The sequence below is a fragment of the Quercus suber genome, unplaced genomic scaffold, assembly GCF_002906115.3.
Source record: "Quercus suber isolate HL8 unplaced genomic scaffold, Cork oak 2.0 scaffold_403, whole genome shotgun sequence".
Classification (NCBI taxonomy): domain Eukaryota; kingdom Viridiplantae; phylum Streptophyta; class Magnoliopsida; order Fagales; family Fagaceae; genus Quercus; species Quercus suber.
The window spans coordinates 443,970-463,188 of NW_027069854.1; the positions used below are offsets into that span (position 1 = coordinate 443,970).

A 19,219-nucleotide genomic window follows, 5' to 3' on the forward strand; every position below is an offset into this window, starting at 1 on the left:
TTTCCAGAAAAAAAAAAAAAAAAAAAAAAAAAAAAAAAAAAAAAAAAAACAAAGCACCACGCCTAGGAAATCAAAAGAAAAGAGGAGACAACGTTGCCCAGGAAACCATAAAAAGAGAAAAAATAAAAAAAAACAAAGCACCACGCCCAGAAAACCAAAAGAAAAAAATATATTAAAAAAACAATAAAAAATAAAGGAGGCAACGTTGCCTAGGAAAAAAAAAAAAAAAAGAAGGGAACTCGACTTTGCCCGTGTGCACTGCATATAAGCAATTTTGTCATTTCACCATCAAACTCCTCTCACCTAGTTTTCTCTCCATTTTGGGAGAAATTATACAGTCCTCATGGTAGACCACGTCATTTGTCTACCATTTCAGTAAGAGACTCCCACCTATTTAAAATTGCTGAGCCAGTATTCAGTTTTTATTTAAAACTTCACAATTTTAAACAAGTGAGAGTCTTTTACTGGAATGGTGTACCACATCACTTGTCCACCATGAATTTTTTTTTTTTTTATCCGTCCAGGACTTCATCATTTTCTTTGTCCGTCCACTTTGGTCATGGACTTCATTTTTTTTTTGTCCGTTCACTTTAGTCATGGACATTTTTTTTTTGTCCGTCCAGGTCTTCATCATTTTTTTGTCCATCCACTTTGGTCATGGACTTGTTGTTGGTACCAAGTGTGACCTTGTCACCTTGTTGGTCGTCCACTTGAGGTCGTGGACTTGTTGAGGTAACTAAGTGTTACCTTGTCACCTCGTTGGTCGTCCACTTGAGGTCGTGGACTTGTTGAGGTGACTAAGTGTTATCTCGTCACCTTGTTGGTCATCCACTTGGGGGTGATTGGTCGTCCACTTGGGGTTGTGGACTTGTTGAGGTGATTAAGTGTTACCTCGTCACCTTGTTGGTCATCTACTCGGGGTTGTGGACTTGTTGAGGTGACTAAGTATTACCTCATCACCTTAATGGTCATCCACTTGGAGTCATGGACTTGTTGAGGTGACTAAGTGTTACATCGTTACCTTGTTGGTCATCCACTTGGGGTCATGGACTTGTTGAGGTGAATAAGTGTTACCTCGTCACCTTGTTGGTCGTCCACTTGGGGTCGTGGACTTATTGAGGTGACTAAGTGTTACATCGTCATCTTGTTGGTCGTCCACTTGGGGTCGTGGACTTGTTGAGGTGACTAAGTGTTACCTCGTCATCTTGTTGGTCGTCCACTTGGGTTACCTCGTCATCTTGTTAGTCGTCCACTTGGGGTTGTGGACTTGTTGAGGTGACCAAGAGTTACTTCTTCACATTGTTGGTCGTCTACTTGGGGTCGTGGACTTGTTGAGGTGACTAAGAGTTACTTCGTCACATTGTTGGTCTTCCACTCAGGGTCGTGGACTTGTTGAGGTGACTAAGTGTTACCTCGTCACCTTGTTGGTCGTCCACTCAGGGTCGTGGACTTGTTGAGGTAACTAAGTGTTACCTCGTCACCTTGTTGGTCGCGGACTTGTAATTTTCATTCTCTTGGGATGATCTGTCCACTTTGTGGACTGTAATTTATATCTGTCCTCTTTTATGGACTTGTAATTTTCATCATTCTTGGATTATCCGTCCACTTTGTGGACTTATAATTACATCCTCTTGGGATGATCCGTCCATCTTGTGGACTTTGTAGGAATGCAAGTAGGAAAACATAGTTGTGTCTGAATATTCCTCTTATTAATTAAAAAATCATGCATTTGTAGAAAAGTACTTGCCCCCTAGGGCTTAAAAACATATTGTAGCGGAAAATTGACTAAGTAAAACTAGTAATTGTAAAAAAACTAAATAAACCGGGAAATTAAGGAGCGCTATTGTTCTTCATATTATCTCTACTGGTAGTATTTTCGTAGGTGCTCCGTGTTCTATGGGTGCTATAGCTTTTGCTCGTCCAGCGTATCGAGGTGGTAGGTTCCCTTCCTTTGCCATGGTCCGTTGCTCTTCTATGCACATGGTCTGTTGATGATCTTCCATCTTCATCATGGCAATGTAGCACTCGTGTGCAGCCACCTGATTTCCTTGTAGCTCTCCAACCCCGTACTCCGTAGGAAACTTGATCATTAGGTAGTATGTTGACGTTACCGCCTTCCATGAATTAAGGGTGGGTCGTCCGATGATAGCATTATAAGCGGATGAGCAGTTGACCACAAGGAAAGTCACATCCTTAGTGATCTGCTAAGGATAATCACCTAATGTTACCGAAAGCATGATCGCGTCCAGTAGGAATACCTTCGTACCTCTAAAACCAACTAGCGGAGCATTTGTCGGTATTAACCGTTCTCTATTAATCCTCATCTGCTGGAATGTTGGGTAGTATAGGATGTCTGCTGAGCTACCATTATCGATCAGCACTCGGTGTATGTTGAAGTCCCCCACTCGTAAGGTGACGACAAGCGTGTTATCATGAGGGTGGTGAAGACGTCGAGCATCCTTTTATGAGAATCCTACGATCAGACTCTCTATCCGTGCTATCTTTTGTACGGAGCTCGTTAGCTGGACATTATGAACCTTCCTGAGGTATGTCTTTCTAGCCTTCTTGGATGGCCCCATATTTGCTGTGCCCCCTACGATTATTCTTATATCCCCTATATGTGGTCTGGGGAGCTCATTTTCTTGTCGAGGTGGCTGCTCTTAATGTTGCTGATCCGTTCTTTCCTTGCTGACGAACTTCTGCAATTTTCCCTGTTTAATAAGGGCTTCGATTTGCTGTTTTAAGTCGTAGCAGTCAGCCGTATCATGTCCATGATCACGGTGGAAACATCAATACTTGTCCCTGGATCGCCTATTGGGATCTCTCTTTAACTTTTCGAGAAAGGTCAGGGATCCTTCGTCCTTGATCTGCATTAGTACCTGGTCTATTGGGGCAGTCAATGGGGTGAAATTTGTGAATTTCCCTACAGGGGGCTTAGAGCGTTTGTCATCCTTTCGATCTCGGTCCTGTCGGGCATCTTCTTGCCTCTCTTTTTTTCTTGGCTTTTCGTCTCGAGCCAAAAGTGCATCCTCAGCGTTCATGTATTTAGTAGCCCTGTAGAGGACCTCCGACATCGTTTTTGGGTCATTTTTGTATAGAGAGAAAAGGAACTTACCCTTTCACAACCCGTTTGTGAAGGCTGCTACCAATATCTTATTGTCGGCTTCATCGATCGAGAGCGCTTCCTTACTGAAGCGTGTTATGTAGGATCTCAGCGTCTTATCCTCTCGTTGCCTAATGCTCATTAAGCACGCTGTGGACTTCTTATACCTATGTCCTCCGATGAAGTGTGTAGTGAACTGAGCGCTTAGCTCCTTGAAAGTACTGATGGAGTTCGGCGTCAGTTGGCTGAACCATACCCTTGCGGGGCCCTGAAGCGTTGTAAGGAAGGCCCTACACACGATCTCATCTGCTACCCCTTGAAGGTACATTAGGGTCTTAAAGGTCTCTAGGTGATCCAGTGGATCCTTTACTCCGTCATAACTGTCTATGTGCAGCATGCGAAATTTATGAGGTAGAGGAAAGGCATTGACGGGGGCAGTGAATGGTGAGTCGATTCTGTTGACTAGGTCGTTAAGGTCGCTATATACTCGTCCTTTAAGAGCGTTCATCATGACTTCCATCTGTTCCTTCATCGCCCGCATCTCCACGACAATAGAGGGTGGAGCCGCGTCCGTGAGGGATGGGAGGCTCATGTGTTGCCTCTCCGATCTGCTCGGGGCGTTACTGCCCTCAGGTCTTTCTAGGTTACTCCTTTCAGCGCTGGTCCCTTCTTGATCTTCTCGTTAGTCATTTGGCGCTGCATTCTTCTGGCGCAGCTGTTCTTCCAAGTCGTGGTTCTGTTTGGTTAGGCGCTCCACAGCAGCAGTAAGAGTTTGGACTTGTCTCTCTAGAGTCGTCGTGGGTGGTTCCTCTCCTTGAACGTTGTTAGTGGTTGCCATAGATCGAGTAAGTACCATACAACCCTTTTGTCCGGAAAACGATAATATGGCTTACGAATCTCAACTGCGTTTCCCACAGACAACACCAATTGATGATGCTGAGAAATTCATCAGTGAGCCACACGATACCTACGCACTCGAATGTAAAACCTACACAATACAAAGAGAGAAACCTAACAGAGAGTACCGGTATGGTGCCGGCTAAATACCCTCCGAAGGTTAAGTTAGAACTATTCTTAACTCCAGAGTGCTAGAGCAGGGGTAGATTATGCGTACCTTTTTCTTGAGGGTCTTTGGGTTTTTATAGTAGCGTAGGGTCAGACTCCTTTGTTTGCGGAACAAATCTTTTCCTTATGGGGAAGATACTCATTAATGCGTGTATATTCTAGAATTCTACTCATGTTGGGACTCTACAAACCAGGAAAAATCGTGTGTCGCAAGTATTTTCCATTTAAGGTTCCTTGGAGACCACATAATAATGAGCTGGATGCTACGTGGCTGTTCGGTCTGTACATGCCACGTCTGTCCGTGCCACCTCTATCCAGATAGCTCTATCATGCATAATTTTTCCTCTTCAGTATAAAACATGGATGCGAGTAATAGTATATCCTATTGGGTGCTAGTTGTACCCTTGCACTTACTTAACCTATATCTTTAATTTTTTAATAATATAGCAGATATCGAAGTGGGGTCCTTCATAGCGTCGAGTGACCAAGTATACAATCTATTCGTGTAGATTCCCCACAATACTATTTGGGAATATATAAATAGATAATATATAAGTGTAGACTCCTTTTTATATTTAATACTATTTTTTTTAGAAGAATATTTAAAACCATTTGTTATATAAGTTGTAGGGACTCAGTTTGGATTTGACCCTGAATATGAATGAGTTTTCAGCCCAACAAGCCCAAACAATAAATTTTTAGAGCATGGGTCCAAGAACTAGTGTTGTATGACAAGAAAGGTTATACTCATCTGGTAACAAGGGATACTTTAGGTTATTCCTTGAGAAAAACTCTCCTCGGCTTTCTCTCAGTCCCTCTCTCTTTTCTTGTTTCTTTCTTTCTTTTTCAAAAAGCCCCTCTACAATTTCATTCGTTTCTATATTATATACTCCGTTCTCCCCTCCGTTTCCATCGTACACGTGTAGTTCTTATCGTGGGAGCTCCTTTCTGTCCCATCTAGCACCTACCGGAACGTTCTGCTCAGTGGCCATAAAGCTGCTTAGTCATTGTTCAGGTATCACCTCCACATTAATGCGGCCAGAGGGTTAGCTGGAAAACATTTAATGTGGAGGTGATGGCCTTGTAAGATATTTGATACCTTCCCCGACTCCCCATTAGGTCTATATCAAATTTTCAGTTCAGATACAACTTTGCGGAGTCTCCTCAATAAAACGAAAGTTACATTCACCTCGGACTTTGGTGTCCTCGGACGTACGTTATGCCGCTGTATATAATATCCACTCCTTTCTCCTGTATTATCCATTTAATAATAATAAAACTTCTTTAGGCTATCCTCGGATAACGAAGTGTCCTCGGATTGGGCCGTTGGGCCCCGAGCCCACTTCTGAGGATTACTATACATTTTTAACTAACAGGCCCCACATAAGTTATGTGCAAAAATTATTAACATTATCAAAAATATATAAACACTTGTTAATATTATCAAAGGTATGCACTTAATTAATAGGAAATTTTTTACTTTATTATAATTTTAAAATTATTATTTAAATTATTTATCACAGCGTAATTCGACTATCGGTTTGGTCGTATGAAAGAACCGATAACCACTCTCTCTTCTTATTTTAGCCCAATGGGTTCACAGGCCAATAATTGAATTCCATCGGTCCAAACATCATACAGCCCAACAACACCCTCCATGATTCTATCCACTTGAGTTCCCTACTAAGCTCAGCTCAGTCAGCTCAGTCTTTCTAAGTAGTTAAAATTTTGGATTATAACAAAAATTCAAAATTTGAAATTGTGAAGAGAAGGAAGAGAAAGATTAGTAGATGCTCTAAGGTTTCCTTTAACAATTAGTCTAGAGTCACCATTTTTTTTTTCTTTTCACAATCATTGAGCTGACAATTTGTAAATGTAGACAATAAAATAATGTCAATGATAAACCAAAATGAAAATAAATAACATCTCAAAAGTTGTGGAATTTGTCACTGAAAACATTTTGTTTATTAGCATAGTAGTGTAATTCTACTAACGTGTATAAAGGCATGTGAGAGTTTTTTAATTTTTTAAAAATTTGTGGGACTGGCAGTCTGGCACCTACTATTCAATCTTGATTCTAGAGTCCATGACTTACCATGAGGAGAATGCTAGTTTTTTGCTTTTGAGAAGCTTTCGGTCAGTGGATAGTGCAAACTACTTTCAACTATAATAAGAGTATATTATACATGATTTTTTTGGCGAGCTCAGGGGGGGCAACTGCCCCCTCTCGCCCCCCTTTGGCTCCGCCCCTGCCCATGTGCACTGCACATAAGCAATTTTGTCATTTCACCATCAAACTCCTCTAACCTAGTTTTCATTCCATTTTTGGAGAAATTATACGGTCCTCATAATAGACCACGTCATTTGTCTACCATTTTAGTAAGAGACTCTCACCTATTTAAAATTGCTGAGTTAGTATTCAATTTTTATTTAAAACTCCACAATTTTAAACAAGTGAGAGTCTTTTACTGGAATGGTGGACCACATCACTTGTCTACCATGAGGACCTTATAATTTCTCCCATTTTGGAGAGACAAATTTTGTGTGTGCCTGGGTGGAAAATGCCTGGGCCCCACATAAAAGTTTTCTTTCCCCTCTTCCCAACTAAACAACACATAAATCTATTTTCTCTCCAAAGTTTTCTCTCCACCATATTTCACTTTCAAACAAACACACCATAAATGTATATATGTATGAAACTCCCTTTTAAAGACTTGAACTCCTAACTTTTGCTCCCTTTACTTAAACTTACAGAGAGACCATCGCGGAAAAGGTACACGGTGGTAGAAATTTATTATTTTATATTAGGTTTCACAACATTTATGCAATTTAATCTATAATGCAACCCACCACCAGTGAGTATAGTTTAACGATAAGAAACTCTCAAAAGCCCAATTTACTCAAGGTTCGAGTTTCAGCTCTTGCAACTTTGTGTTGTCAACTGCTTCGGCATTTGGCTTGAGCTGGCTTGGTATAAAACGTGGACGTGAGTAATAGCATACCTTATTGGGTGCTAGTTGTACCCTTACACTTACTTAACCTATATCTTTAATTTTTTTTAATAATATAGCAGATATTGAAGTGGGACCCTTCATAGCGTCGAGTGACCAAGTATACAATCTATTCGTGTAGATTCCCCACAATACTATTTGGGAATATATAAATAGATAATATATAAGTGTAGACTCCCTTTTATATTTAATACTATTTTTTTAGAAGAATATTTAAAACCATTTGTTATATAAGTTATGTGCAAAAATTATTAACATTATCAAAAATATATAAACACTTGTTAATATTATCAAAGGTATGCACTTAATTAATAGGAAATTTTTTACTTTATTATAATTTTAAAATTATTATTTAAATTATTTATCACAGCGTAATTCGACTATCGGTTTGGTCGTATGAAAGAACCGATAACCACTCTCTCTTCTTATTTTAGCCCAATGGGTTCACAGGCCAATAATTGAATTCCATCGGTCCAAACATCATACAGCCCAACAACACCCTCCATGATTCTATCCACTTGAGTTCCCTACTAAGCTCAGCTCAGTCAGCTCAGTCAGCTCAGTCCTCTTTAGTTCACTCCTCCATTGCTCTCTCTCTCAATTCTAAACCCTTTCATTTCTCTTCTAAAACCCTCTCTTTCTTTCTCTCTCTCTCTCTCTCTCTCTCTCTGAAAATGGCATCGATCAACTTCAACAACCCCTTCGAAAACTGGTTCAACAAACCCCAAAACCCAATCTCTCCAATCAACCTCCTTTCACTCACCCAATCAATCTCACCCAAACAAACCCCTCCAAACTTCGCTTCCATCTCAAACCCCTTCAAATCCAAAAAACCCAAACCCCAACCCAGAAACCCGGACGAACCCGGTCCAATGCGCCAAATGGTGGACCAATTCTTCTGGGAATGCGAAAACATCCCCGATTACCGTCACACCCCAGAAGTCGAAAAGATCCTAAACTCCGACCCCATTTTCGAACACAAAGAAAACCCGACCCCGGAAGAGATCCGAGAAAACGAGGAGTTCTGGGCTCGGTTCCGGGCCAGCCCGGTGGTCCAATTCTTAGCCCGGGCCGAGGAGATAGCCGACAAGATAAACGAGATGGAGTTGAAGGAAAACGACACGCCGTATAGGAAAGAGGATAAGAAGCTTTGGCAAGCGGTACCGCACGTGATAGGTTTGGATGGGAGGCCTATGGTGAGGAAAGCTATTAAGACGAAGAAGGAATCAGATGACAAGTTTTGGGATTTTGCTAGACAGTTCTTTTTTGGGCTTTGGGGTTTCAGACAAAGGCCTTACCCACCGGGTCGGCCCATTGATGTTGCTCAGGCTGTTGGGTATAATAGGCTTGAGAAGCGTTACTATGATTGTAAGTATTTGAATTTTTGATTTAGTATTGTAGTTCATACATTGAATTCAGTTATCATTTCCTTATTTAGTAATGTTAGACACAAGACATTTGTCACAACTGTTGACATGATCTGTACTTTATTGATATCACTTTTATTATGCACGAATTACAACCGAGTTGTGATGGAACATTGCTATTAATGACACCATTTTTAATCATTGAGTCTTTTTGTAATTTCTGAGGAGGCAAATTGTTAATAATAGAAAATAAAGTGGTTGTAGCAGCGGATACATATGAGAATCTATAACAATTTGCCAACTTAAAAGTTGTGAAATATGTTGTGAAAGTTACATTGCTTCATTCTTATTGTAGACATAACTAGTGAAATTTTTTGTTGCACTAGACTTACTGTTCCTTATTTAGTGGAATGGAATTTTAGATGATGTGGCATTATGTACCCCATGTGAAGACGAAATCTTTATAATGAAATGAATTGTTGGACTCTCTTTGTATCAGAGAGAGGGGAATGATCATGGTAAAATTATTTTGGATCTTTTGGTTCTATATGTTTTTCATTTATGTTGTTGTTGTTGGTTGATGAAGTTATCATGAGGAGTGGAGGTTGGTGGTACAAGGATCGGTTGGGGCGGACTCGGGGACCGTGCGAGTTAATACAACTTAAAACGGCATGGGGTGGTGGGATTATTGATAAGCACACTTTCATTTGGGGTGATGACATGGATGAGTGGGCACCAATTCACATGGTTTATGGCTTGGAACGTGCAATTGCCACTTGGGAAGGTTTGTTGTTGAACTTAAAACTTTTTCCATGTCTGTTATCTTTTAGTAGTTTCTTACTCTCTTGATCACTTGGCAGTGGCAATGATGTTATAATTTGCCAATTTGTTAAGACAAGGTGGCTGGCAAGGTTTGATACTGGCAATGATCTTGTGATCTTGATTGGATGAAATTATGCTTAGATTATATGTCCAGAATTAGAAAATGGTCATGGAAGGAAGAGGTTATGATTTCTTTCAAATACAATTTATTGCAGACAATTACCTTTTGTTAAACTCTCCTGATTAATATCAAGTTACTCCATGATTTCCTTGGAGATGTTATTAAAATTATATTAAGAGTCATAAGGGAAAAATGCAGATACCTGCTTCTTTTCTGTGATGGGTACATTTTTGGAGGTAGAGAAAAAGTTTATCATAACCAGTGTAACTACTTTAGTTGTGCCACCTAATTAGGCTACTAGAAGTTATTTGGATGGTCCAACCCTTGATGTTGTTAACGTTTATTATATGTTGTATTTATTTGATCTTAATTGATTCTTGGTTTACTATTTGGTGATCTTCAGTTAGACTAGGTTCTGCTGCAACAGCTTTTATTCACAAACTACAGAAAGGGATACCTCCATGGGTTCCACTAAAAGGGCATGAGAAGAAAACCTATAAGCAGCTCCAACAAGAGGCTGTAGAGAGCAAGAGACGTGATTTAGCAGTACTGGAAGCTAATGACGGTGTTTGGCCAGGGGTTAGAATTCCTAGTCATGCCCTATTTCTTTGGGCTAGTGGCTCTGAACTGACTACAATTTTGGAAGAGGACGACCACATGCCAAACAAATACATACCAAAAGATGTTAGGTATGTTTATGCAGCTGGTATATTACCTTTCTTGTCTCTTTTACATCTGATTGATAGAAATTTAATGGTATGCATTGTTGCAAAGAGGAAGCAACTTCTGGAGGTTATATGTCAAGGTTCACATTCTATCCTAGAAAAGGATTCTATCATCTTCTGTTAGAAGGAAAGATAGGCAGATTGGAGATACAGGCATTAATGCTTTATTAATTAGGGATTGAAGTAAGTCATAGTTAGAGGAAAATTAGAAGAAAAAAATTGCAAATATGTTTTTTTTAACTAAATTTTTTTATTATGATAATGATGTCTTCCCATTGCTGAGGATCACTGTTTTGTTAATTCCTTTTCATCTTTATCACATGTGTCCATTGGGGATGTCATTGCATGTCAAGAACTGGCAATCAAACTATTATTTTGTTTGTGTATGTGAGCAGAAAACAATTGCAACAAATTATCCCTGGGTTAAGGCCTTGGGAGGTTTTAAGCATAGAACAAGCAATGGATCAGATTACATATGGTGGGGAGTGGTATCGTGAACCTCTTGGTTCATACACAACCGGTCCACCATACATCAGGCATTGGAATAAGGACGTCAAGGTAAATACTGCTTCCTACTTCAGGTTTTGGATTATTTTTCTTAGCTTCCTTGAGCTATATGGCTATGTTCAACTTTTGAAACAAAACTAAATTTTAGTTCAATACTTTGATGATTTCTGCTTGCTTAATGGACCACCTGATTTGTATCTTTGTAGGCTTCTCCCCTTTGCAAAATTTTCATTCATGTATGATAATGTAGATCATGGTAAATAGTAATTATAAGTTATAACCGAAATATTTTCTTAGGGTGAAACAAGAAGAAAAGAGAAAAGGGTGCATGTTTTGTATAACGTCCTGTCCAATATGTAATATTTGTATGTTAGTTGCTGAACTTTTTGGAATTTAAGTAAATCCTTTCCTATAAGGTTCTCTATATAAAGCTATGTGTCTAGTTAGTGCATATTCCTCTATCATCTATATATTCATTTATGGTTTCTTTCTTACAGAGGTTGTTTAAGATTTTCTCCGACCTTAGCAACGAAGTGTACAGCAAATTGGAGGAGACAATTCCTGGTTTCGATAAAGTAATGGAGAAGGTCCAGGCTGATGTTGATGCAAGACAAGCCAAAAGAAAAGAGAGGAGGGAGACACAGAAGAAAGCTGAGAAGATGGACTTGTACGGTCGACGTCGGATCCCATAGCATCATGATGATCTCATAATTCTGGAGATTTTATGGTAATGCCCTTACAATCCCACCTGCCCTTCATTTGGCAACTTACGTACTGACCAATCTTCTTTTTGCTGTAAAAATAAAGTTTTGTCTCTTCAAAGTAGATGTGTTTACTGTACTTCATGTGGGACACTTGGACTGCTGATGATATTAATTCAAGGTTATACTTCTGTTTTGCATGGGATAATGTCTATGTCACACGTGTGTGTGTGTGTGTGTTTGGTATTAGTTTATTTAGCTTTTTGCTGAAAGTGTGCTAAATTATATTTGTACTTTGAAAAAAATGAAGTTTTGAAAAGCTGTACATAAAAGCTAAAAACAGAAGGAAAAAGCTAAATGATTTTTCCCCCCTTTTTTTACCCTGATGAGGGCGCAATTTTCATTTTCTTGTCTGTTTTTAAGAAAGCTGAAAAGAGAAGGTAAGAGGGTTAATGAGAAAGATTTCATTTCATTTGCTTTGGAAAAAGAGGTGGGTGCATTCCCTTTCTTTTCATCTTTTGATGATTTTGATTATGTTGCATGCTAGTTTTTTTCTTTTTTTTTTTAGGCTTAAAAAATAAGCTAGACAAAAATTAGTTGCACCTATTAAAAATAATTTTTTTTAAAAAATTACACACAATCCAAATCACCTGAAAATGAGCTCTCCCAGGAGTATCAATAATAGATATTTCATGCTATCTACTGCTATACCTTGCCCGAATTATTGGCCTTCACCAGTTTCAAGAGTATCAATTATAGGTAAGGAAGTCAAAGACCGTTGTCTCTTCTTCTTCTTCTCTTTATATATATATATAGATGAAAGATAGTTATAATGTTTGTATAACTTGGGCAAGCAAATGCTAAGAAAACATGGAGAGGTTTCCTCCAATCGATATAGACTAGTTACAACCCTTGTGGCAACAATTCCCAAACCATGCGAAGCCCTAAAAATAAATACTTTTCACACAATTTTTCCTCTCAATCCTATTGCTATCATGAAGCTCCAAAAATTGGATTGCAAAATAGATTGCTTTTCAAGCCAAGCATCTAGGGAAGAACACAGTTCGATCTTCGAAGTCCCAAGCATGTCTCGTTTCTATGGTTCCATAGGAGCCAACTGGTGGTGCAGAAGATTTCGAAGCATGGTCCATTCAGGTGGTCTATTATATGAATAGTAACGTCAAAGTTTTAGAGACACATTGGCTAATTAGAGTAGCTATTGAGTAGTTTGGCAGCATTGCTCCTAGGGGTGTGTGCGGTTCGGTCGGCTCGATTTTTTCTCAAATTTGTTACCGAACCGATAAAGATTGGTTTTGTAATAATTAAAACTGATGCATACTGATTAGGGTCGGTTTTTTGACCTATAGTGGTGCGGTTTGATCGGCTCGGTTTAATCGGTTTGGTCGGTTTGAAACATTAACAATTTGTTTTTGTTTTTGTTTTTGTTTTTTTTTTTTTTTTTTTTTCTGTTTTTTTTATTAAAATAATTTTTTTTTTTTTTTTTTTTTTGTTTTTTTTTTTGTTTTTTTTGTTTTTTTTTTTATTAAAATAATCTGTTCAACCTATTAAAAAAAAAAAAACTGTTCAATAGAAACTTTATAAAAACAATCTGTTCACCCAAACTGTAATGATCCAAAACCTATGCAAAAATCTGTTCACATGAAAATTGTGGGGGGAAAAGCCCAATCTAACATAGTGGGCCTAGGGCCCTATTTGAGGACTACTGTGTGTCCGAAGAGAAGGAACCGGTTGAGATAAAGTCCATCTGGAAGAAAGATACCCGGAAACGAAGGAGGGGTACAATCCGAAGAGGTCACCAACGGTCCGAAGAGGTCCTACTCCTCGGATGCGAATAGTATTGATTAATTAAACGTGTGGAACGTCCGAATGGTCTTCCTAGCAACCCCAATGATCAAGATAAGTTCTGAGTATATCTGGAGACGATAAGAACGAAGAAATATCTAAAGGAAAAGCTGCTACCACCGTATTAAATGCACTGCAGCAACTTTTCTGGCCGCATTTATGTGGAGAAGACCCCTGAACAGTGTAACCTCAGTTACCGCCACTCACAAAAAGCTAAAGAAGATACATGACATGACATACACTTAAGTAGGTACCCAGATGAAGAACAAGTGGATGATGGGGATAAGGGAGAAGGATACTATTTAAAGAATAAGGGCTCCTGAGAAAGGAGGGAGGAAGAAGAAAAAAGAAATGTTTTACTGTAGCACTAAGAATTGTAATCTGTATTTAATCTATCATAAGCCTTTTCAGACTTCAGCTTATTTGATCTTTACATATATTTTTATGCTGGTTCATACTTGGACGTTGTGATAAATCGTTGTGAGCTCCACAGTCAACCTAGCTCTATCATCTACACTCTACAAATTTATTGTTTTGGGCTTGGGCCACAAATCCTAACCCCACAAAGATATATTAGAGTATTAAAATAAGAAACAAGAAACTCAAGAATGGATAAACAATCTGAAAAGCCCTAGCACCTTGTGGCTTCCTTGTGACAGAATACTATTTGCTAAGGATATGTAAGGAAAATATAGGCCACGAAAGAAATGAAATGCTAAAATAATATACTTGAATAGTTGTTTCCTATACCTTATCTAAGAACACCTTTATCAACTCTAGATTTACCACCAAAGAAAAATGTCTCTAAAGGAAAAGAGTCAACAAAAGAGGCTCTCACGCCAAGCCAACCTCAGAGGCCTATAAAACTTTAGACATACTTTTACTGGAAAAGAAAAGTACCTATAAAGTGGTAGAATGCCATATACAAACAGTTCCATCTTCAAACTCAGGCGAGAGGTGAGAACAAGAGAGAGAGAGAGAGAGAGAGAGAGAGAGTTAAAGGGTTATGGTCACAAAAGAATGAATTTATAGTGGGCAAAATCTGAAAACCTAAACCAAAACAGCACCATTTTGTCTTTGTTTTTATTTTATTTTATTTATTTTTTAATAATGCCCAGATCATACGACAACGTTTTATTAAAAAAAAAATTTAAATGAGAACCTGAGTTCGAACAACGCTATATCTACCATCTAAACCAAACTAAACAGACTAAAACTTGGGAGAAGAACAAAGAACTCAGATTAGAAGAACTAGAGAAGCCAAGAAGTGGATAATGATATACATACAGGTATCGGTTCGGTTCGACATGTATCGATTTCCAACTCCGGTGACCGCACCGCACCGGCATCGGGATTCCCTTTGCACTCCGATCGCTGGCATCAGCTTCGTCGGTCGGTTGCAATGGCGGTGCGGGATGATCGGCAGCGGTCGGTTGGATTGGTGCCAGTGACTTTCTGCTCACCCCTAATTACTCTTTCATTTCACATGAGGGATGAGTTCTATATCTAATAAATTTCTGGCTAATTATAAGAGGATTCCTTGAAGGTAGTTTTAAGCAAGGCTGTCAAAATCGAGATCCACGTAGGATCGTGGGAGGTAGGTGGGATTGTGGATCGTAGGATCGAATAGTGGATCGTAAAATCGCATACTGGATTGTAAGATCCTACATTATTTGAGAAAAAAACAAAAAAATATACATTGGTATATTAAATAATCACATAAATTATATATTCATTGATATAATTACTATATATTATTATATCCATTTGTAAACATCATTTAAAGGGACCAAAAACCTCAATATGTGACTCTATTAGAATATTTTTTATTTGAGTCCAACTGACACTCTCTACATTCGAGTGGAAAAGCTTGGTCTATTGGGATTTTATTTTTCATTTAAGTTCAACTGAGCATTCTTTCAGACTAAAGAAGATTACAATAAATAAAGGTCGCTTGGGATTGTTAGAATCGTACGATCCTACTAATCCAGAATAATCGTAAAGATCCTTAAAAGATCTGGATCATTTTGGATAGGTAGAATCGTAAAATTGTAGGATCATAAAATTGTAAGATGATAGAATCTTTTTTTTTTTTTTTAAATTCAAAAAATGGGGGTCTTTATAGTCATATTACACCCCTGGACAGGGAGCCAGTGGCTCAGTCAGAGAGTCTGTAGTCGGTATCTATTCTGTACCATCTGTGTTAGGATAGTAGAATCTAGATTGAAATTTTAACAACCATGATTTTTAGGTTTTGGGTAGAAAACTTAATCCAAAATCTCATGAATCATATTAGCCCTGAAAAACATTAAACCAATCTCTTGGGTTCTCTTTTTTCAGTCATTGCTTTTGGTTATAGAACCAATGAAAGGCCAACAGCTTGTTCAACTAGCTAATCATGTGCCCAATTTGACCCATGTTACCTGAAAGTTGAAACTCAAAAGCTGTTCCTAGGAGACATTTGACATTTCCACCGACTTTGTACTCGAACGAGGATACTCTTACTTAATTTAATTTGTGTCACGTGTCACCTTCTAATAGGCAAAAAGACTGCCATGAGACAGCAGCTACGAAATACGTGTTACAATCACAGCTTCCCTGTGAAATATCTCTCTGGACGAGGACGTTTGTGTTATTTGCTTTGACAAAAGAGATAAATACCTAGGAAGCCAAAGGAGCAAAGAGAGAAAAATTCTAGAACCCAAAAGAGAGAGACTGATCTTGATAAAAAAGGAAAAGAAATCCAAAAGAGAGATGGAAGATAGTGTTATAGAAACTGAAAACTTGGTGCATCCCATGAATCTCAGTCCAAAGGGAGGTTCCAAAGTGAGAGAAGATCATGAAGAAGAAGATGATGATAAGAAAGATCACGAAGCTAAAGGAGGAGAAGAAAGGCAAGCTGGATTCATAATCAATCTGCTCTCTAATTTAGTGTCCGGAGGGGAAGCTGAGGAAGAAAAAGAGCATGATGAAGATAGGAGAGGTAGTTTTGGTGAGGATAAATCAGAAGATAAGAGAGTTGGGCTTATAAGCCGTTATATATCCAACTTGGTTTCTCCCCGAAGTCAAAAAGCAGGGAAATTTACTGGACAAAGAGCGGAGGATTTTGAAGTTGAAAATGGTGGGCGCTCTAAAGTGGAGGAAGATGTAGGTGGTGGCAGAAATGGTGGCCAGCTTAAGCAAGGGAAGATAGAAGATGAGGATGGTGGTGGTGGTGGTGGTGGTCGAGGAGGTATCATTGACAACCTTGTCTCCCACTTGCCTGCATCACTAACAGGTAAATTTCTTTAGCCCTTCAAGCATTGTAGGCAAATTTTACTATTTTGAGAAAAGACAAAACTTAATTACTATATTTGTTTCTCCAATAAATTCATTTAGTTTAAAGTCGGTCAGGAGCTGTCGTAAAGCACTACTTTTACGCTAACCAATGAAATATGCCACGTTGTTATTTGGCTTAATTTCCAATTTTTATCTTCTTTATCTTCTTTGAATTTTTCTCTCTCTCCGTGCCCTCTGTAACTCTCTCTTCTCGCGTCTTTTTTTTTTCCTTTTCCATAGCATCAAATCCATTGCTCTTCCCCACACTGATCCATGCATCAACGCAGTGGCAATGGGCATTAAATCTAAAAGTAAAAAAGAGAGCCAGAAAACAAGCATATCAACCGCAAAAAGTAAAAACTTTTAATCTTTAAGCTCCCAAAAAACTCAGATTCAACGCCAAACAAAACCCACAAAAATTAATCAAGAAATATCTCATTTATAAATTCAGAGCCACTTGAATTCATTCAAGATCAGTTCTAAACTTAACATGAAGAGCTAAAAATCCTCCGTCACAACACAAAACACAATCAGTAATATTATAAATTAATTAATAAATAAATAAAAGCCAAAAAAAGAAAAGTTCGGAGTATCACATTCACTCACATTGGTACTTTGAAACTACCAAATAGGCATGCTTTATTCTAATTTCTAAGACTGTGAACCCAGACAAACAAAGAAGCAAAGAATTAGAATGTAGAGTAGCTTCTCTGACACATTCATAGCAATAAACAAACAAAACCCATTAGAACAAATTCCAGAACGGCCCAATACGGTGTGTTTCGGCTATTTAGATGCTTTTCGGTGAATACCGACCAAAATGCAAGCTTCGGCCTGAATAAGTTTTGGTGTTACTTTTCTTTTCCTTCAACTTGTTTTTGTCTGAAACTTTTAGATTTAATGCCCACTGCCACTGTGTTGATGCATGGATCAGTGCAGGGAAGATGAGTACACAAGAGAAGGAAAGCAATGGATTTGATGGTATGGAAATGAAAAAAAAAAAAAAAGGCGAGAAGAAAGAGTTTACAGAGGGAACGGAGAGAGAGAAAATCTAAAGAAGAAGAAGAAGATGAGTGAGTCCGTGAGAGGAGAGAGATGAAACGCAAGAATAAGTCAAATATCGATGGGACATATTTTCATTGGCTGGTGTAAAACATTGGTTTTACGCCAGTTTCAGGACGAACTTAAACTCAAATTCATTCAACTGTGAGTGTATTAAGTATCAACCATTGCATCATAAAAAAAGTTAAAAAAAAAAAAAAATTATGGCACATGCAACTACATGATTTAGTTTAATTAGGGAACCACAACTTTTTAGTGGTAACCATTTATGACTTACTATTTCAATACTGTTATGGGATTGTCAAATATGAAAATTGGTAAGGGAGATAATAGCAGTTAGCCTTTGTCTGAGACTTGGGAATGGCTTTGATCTTTGTCTGAGACTTGAGAAATCATGAGTACATTAGGGAATTTCTTTGGGTGTATGTTATTTTTGCATCAAGCATAATCGAATGGGTTTTGGGCATAGATTGACATTGTGATATCACTCTTCTTGACCAGATAATGCGGCTCCCACGGCTGACGAGGCCTCCATGCTAATACACTCCATCATTCATGACTAAGAGAATTACATTGTGTTTTGTGTCATTGATTGTAAGAAAGAAGTGCAAAATAGAGAGGCTAGAGTATGGCCATTCGATGTGATTTCTTTTTCAATTGTTTGGTTTGTTGAGTTCTTATTTTAAATGTTACTTGTTTGAAAGTCATTTTGAATTTCTGAGGGATCTTTTTCCCTTTATTTGTTGTTACTTGTTAGTGTAAATGGCGCTTGAGAGTTTGAGATACCTGTTATTGACAGTTATGGTACTTCATCTATATCTAATGTTTTTTGACAAGTACTTGTGGATTTTGACAATACTTATTGACAGTTATGGTATTTCATCTATATCTAATGTTTTTGACAAATACTTGTGGAATTTGAAAATACTTTCTAGCTAGAAGACTTGTGATTGATATGTTCTCTAGGAAAACTTATATCTACGCATCTTTCATTTACAAAATGGTCATATGACAACCAGCCAACCACAAGTTATAAAAGAGTAATGCTAACTTACCAAAAAAAAAAAAAGTATGTAGGAAAAAAATGGCATTTGCCCTTTCTAAAAAAACAATCCAGAATTTTGCCATCTTTCTCAAACTAATTAGAGAAATGTCCTTCTTTTGAAAATCGATTTTCTCAAAATCGAGTTAAACCCTATAGCGGTGTTTTAAGGAACCTATAGTGACATTTTGTAACTTGATTTCCATGAAGTCGAGTTATAAGTAAAAAAAAGAAAAAATTTTGCATCTAACTCGACTTCATGGAAATTGAGTTACAACACGCCACTATAAGTCCTTAAAACGTTACTATAGGCTCCTTAAAAAAGCCGCTATAGGGCTTCAAAATTTTTTTTTTTATAACTCAATTTTAAGAAAATCAAGTTTCAAAAGAGTGGCATTTTCCTAATTAATTTGGGAAATGGGACAAAATGATGGATTTTTTTTTTGAAAGGGGTATTTGCCCATTTTCTCTTGCGTACATACAAAACAACTTAATTAAAAAAAAAAAAAAAA

At 38.0% G+C, this 19,219-nt stretch overlaps 2 protein-coding genes across 2 annotated transcripts; both read left to right on the forward strand.

Annotated features, from left to right (window-relative positions):
* Positions 1–7,731: 7,731 nt before the first annotated feature.
* Positions 7,732–11,622, forward strand: LOC111988227 (protein TIC 56, chloroplastic). Its single transcript, XM_024020019.2, has 5 exons — positions 7,732–8,547; positions 9,133–9,330; positions 9,893–10,178; positions 10,610–10,772; positions 11,219–11,622. Exons 1-5 carry the CDS (start codon positions 7,854–7,856, stop codon positions 11,411–11,413), a joined length of 1,536 nt encoding a protein of 511 aa, XP_023875787.1. The 5' UTR covers positions 7,732–7,853; the 3' UTR covers positions 11,414–11,622.
* Positions 11,623–15,908: 4,286 nt separating this feature from the next.
* LOC112023574 (uncharacterized) lies at positions 15,909–18,501 on the forward strand. The gene is made up of 2 exons (XM_024056188.2): positions 15,909–16,562; positions 18,167–18,501. The coding sequence occupies exons 1-2, from the start codon at positions 16,040–16,042 to the stop codon at positions 18,226–18,228; spliced, it is 585 nt and encodes a 194-aa protein (XP_023911956.2). The 5' UTR covers positions 15,909–16,039; the 3' UTR covers positions 18,229–18,501.
* The last annotated feature ends 718 nt before the right edge of the window (positions 18,502–19,219 follow it).

Coding starts and splice junctions, on each gene's coding strand:
- LOC111988227 (XM_024020019.2), top strand. CDS start 7,854: ATGGCATCGATCAACTTCAACAACCCCTTCGAAAACTGGTTCAACAAA. Junction 8,548..9,132: donor TGAGAAGCGTTACTATGATT/GTAAGTATTTGA, acceptor TGGTTGATGAAG/TTATCATGAGGAGTGGAGGT. Junction 9,331..9,892: donor TGCAATTGCCACTTGGGAAG/GTTTGTTGTTGA, acceptor GGTGATCTTCAG/TTAGACTAGGTTCTGCTGCA.
- LOC112023574 (XM_024056188.2), top strand. CDS start 16,040: ATGGAAGATAGTGTTATAGAAACTGAAAACTTGGTGCATCCCATGAAT. Junction 16,563..18,166: donor CTTGCCTGCATCACTAACAG/GTAAATTTCTTT, acceptor CTTCTTGACCAG/ATAATGCGGCTCCCACGGCT.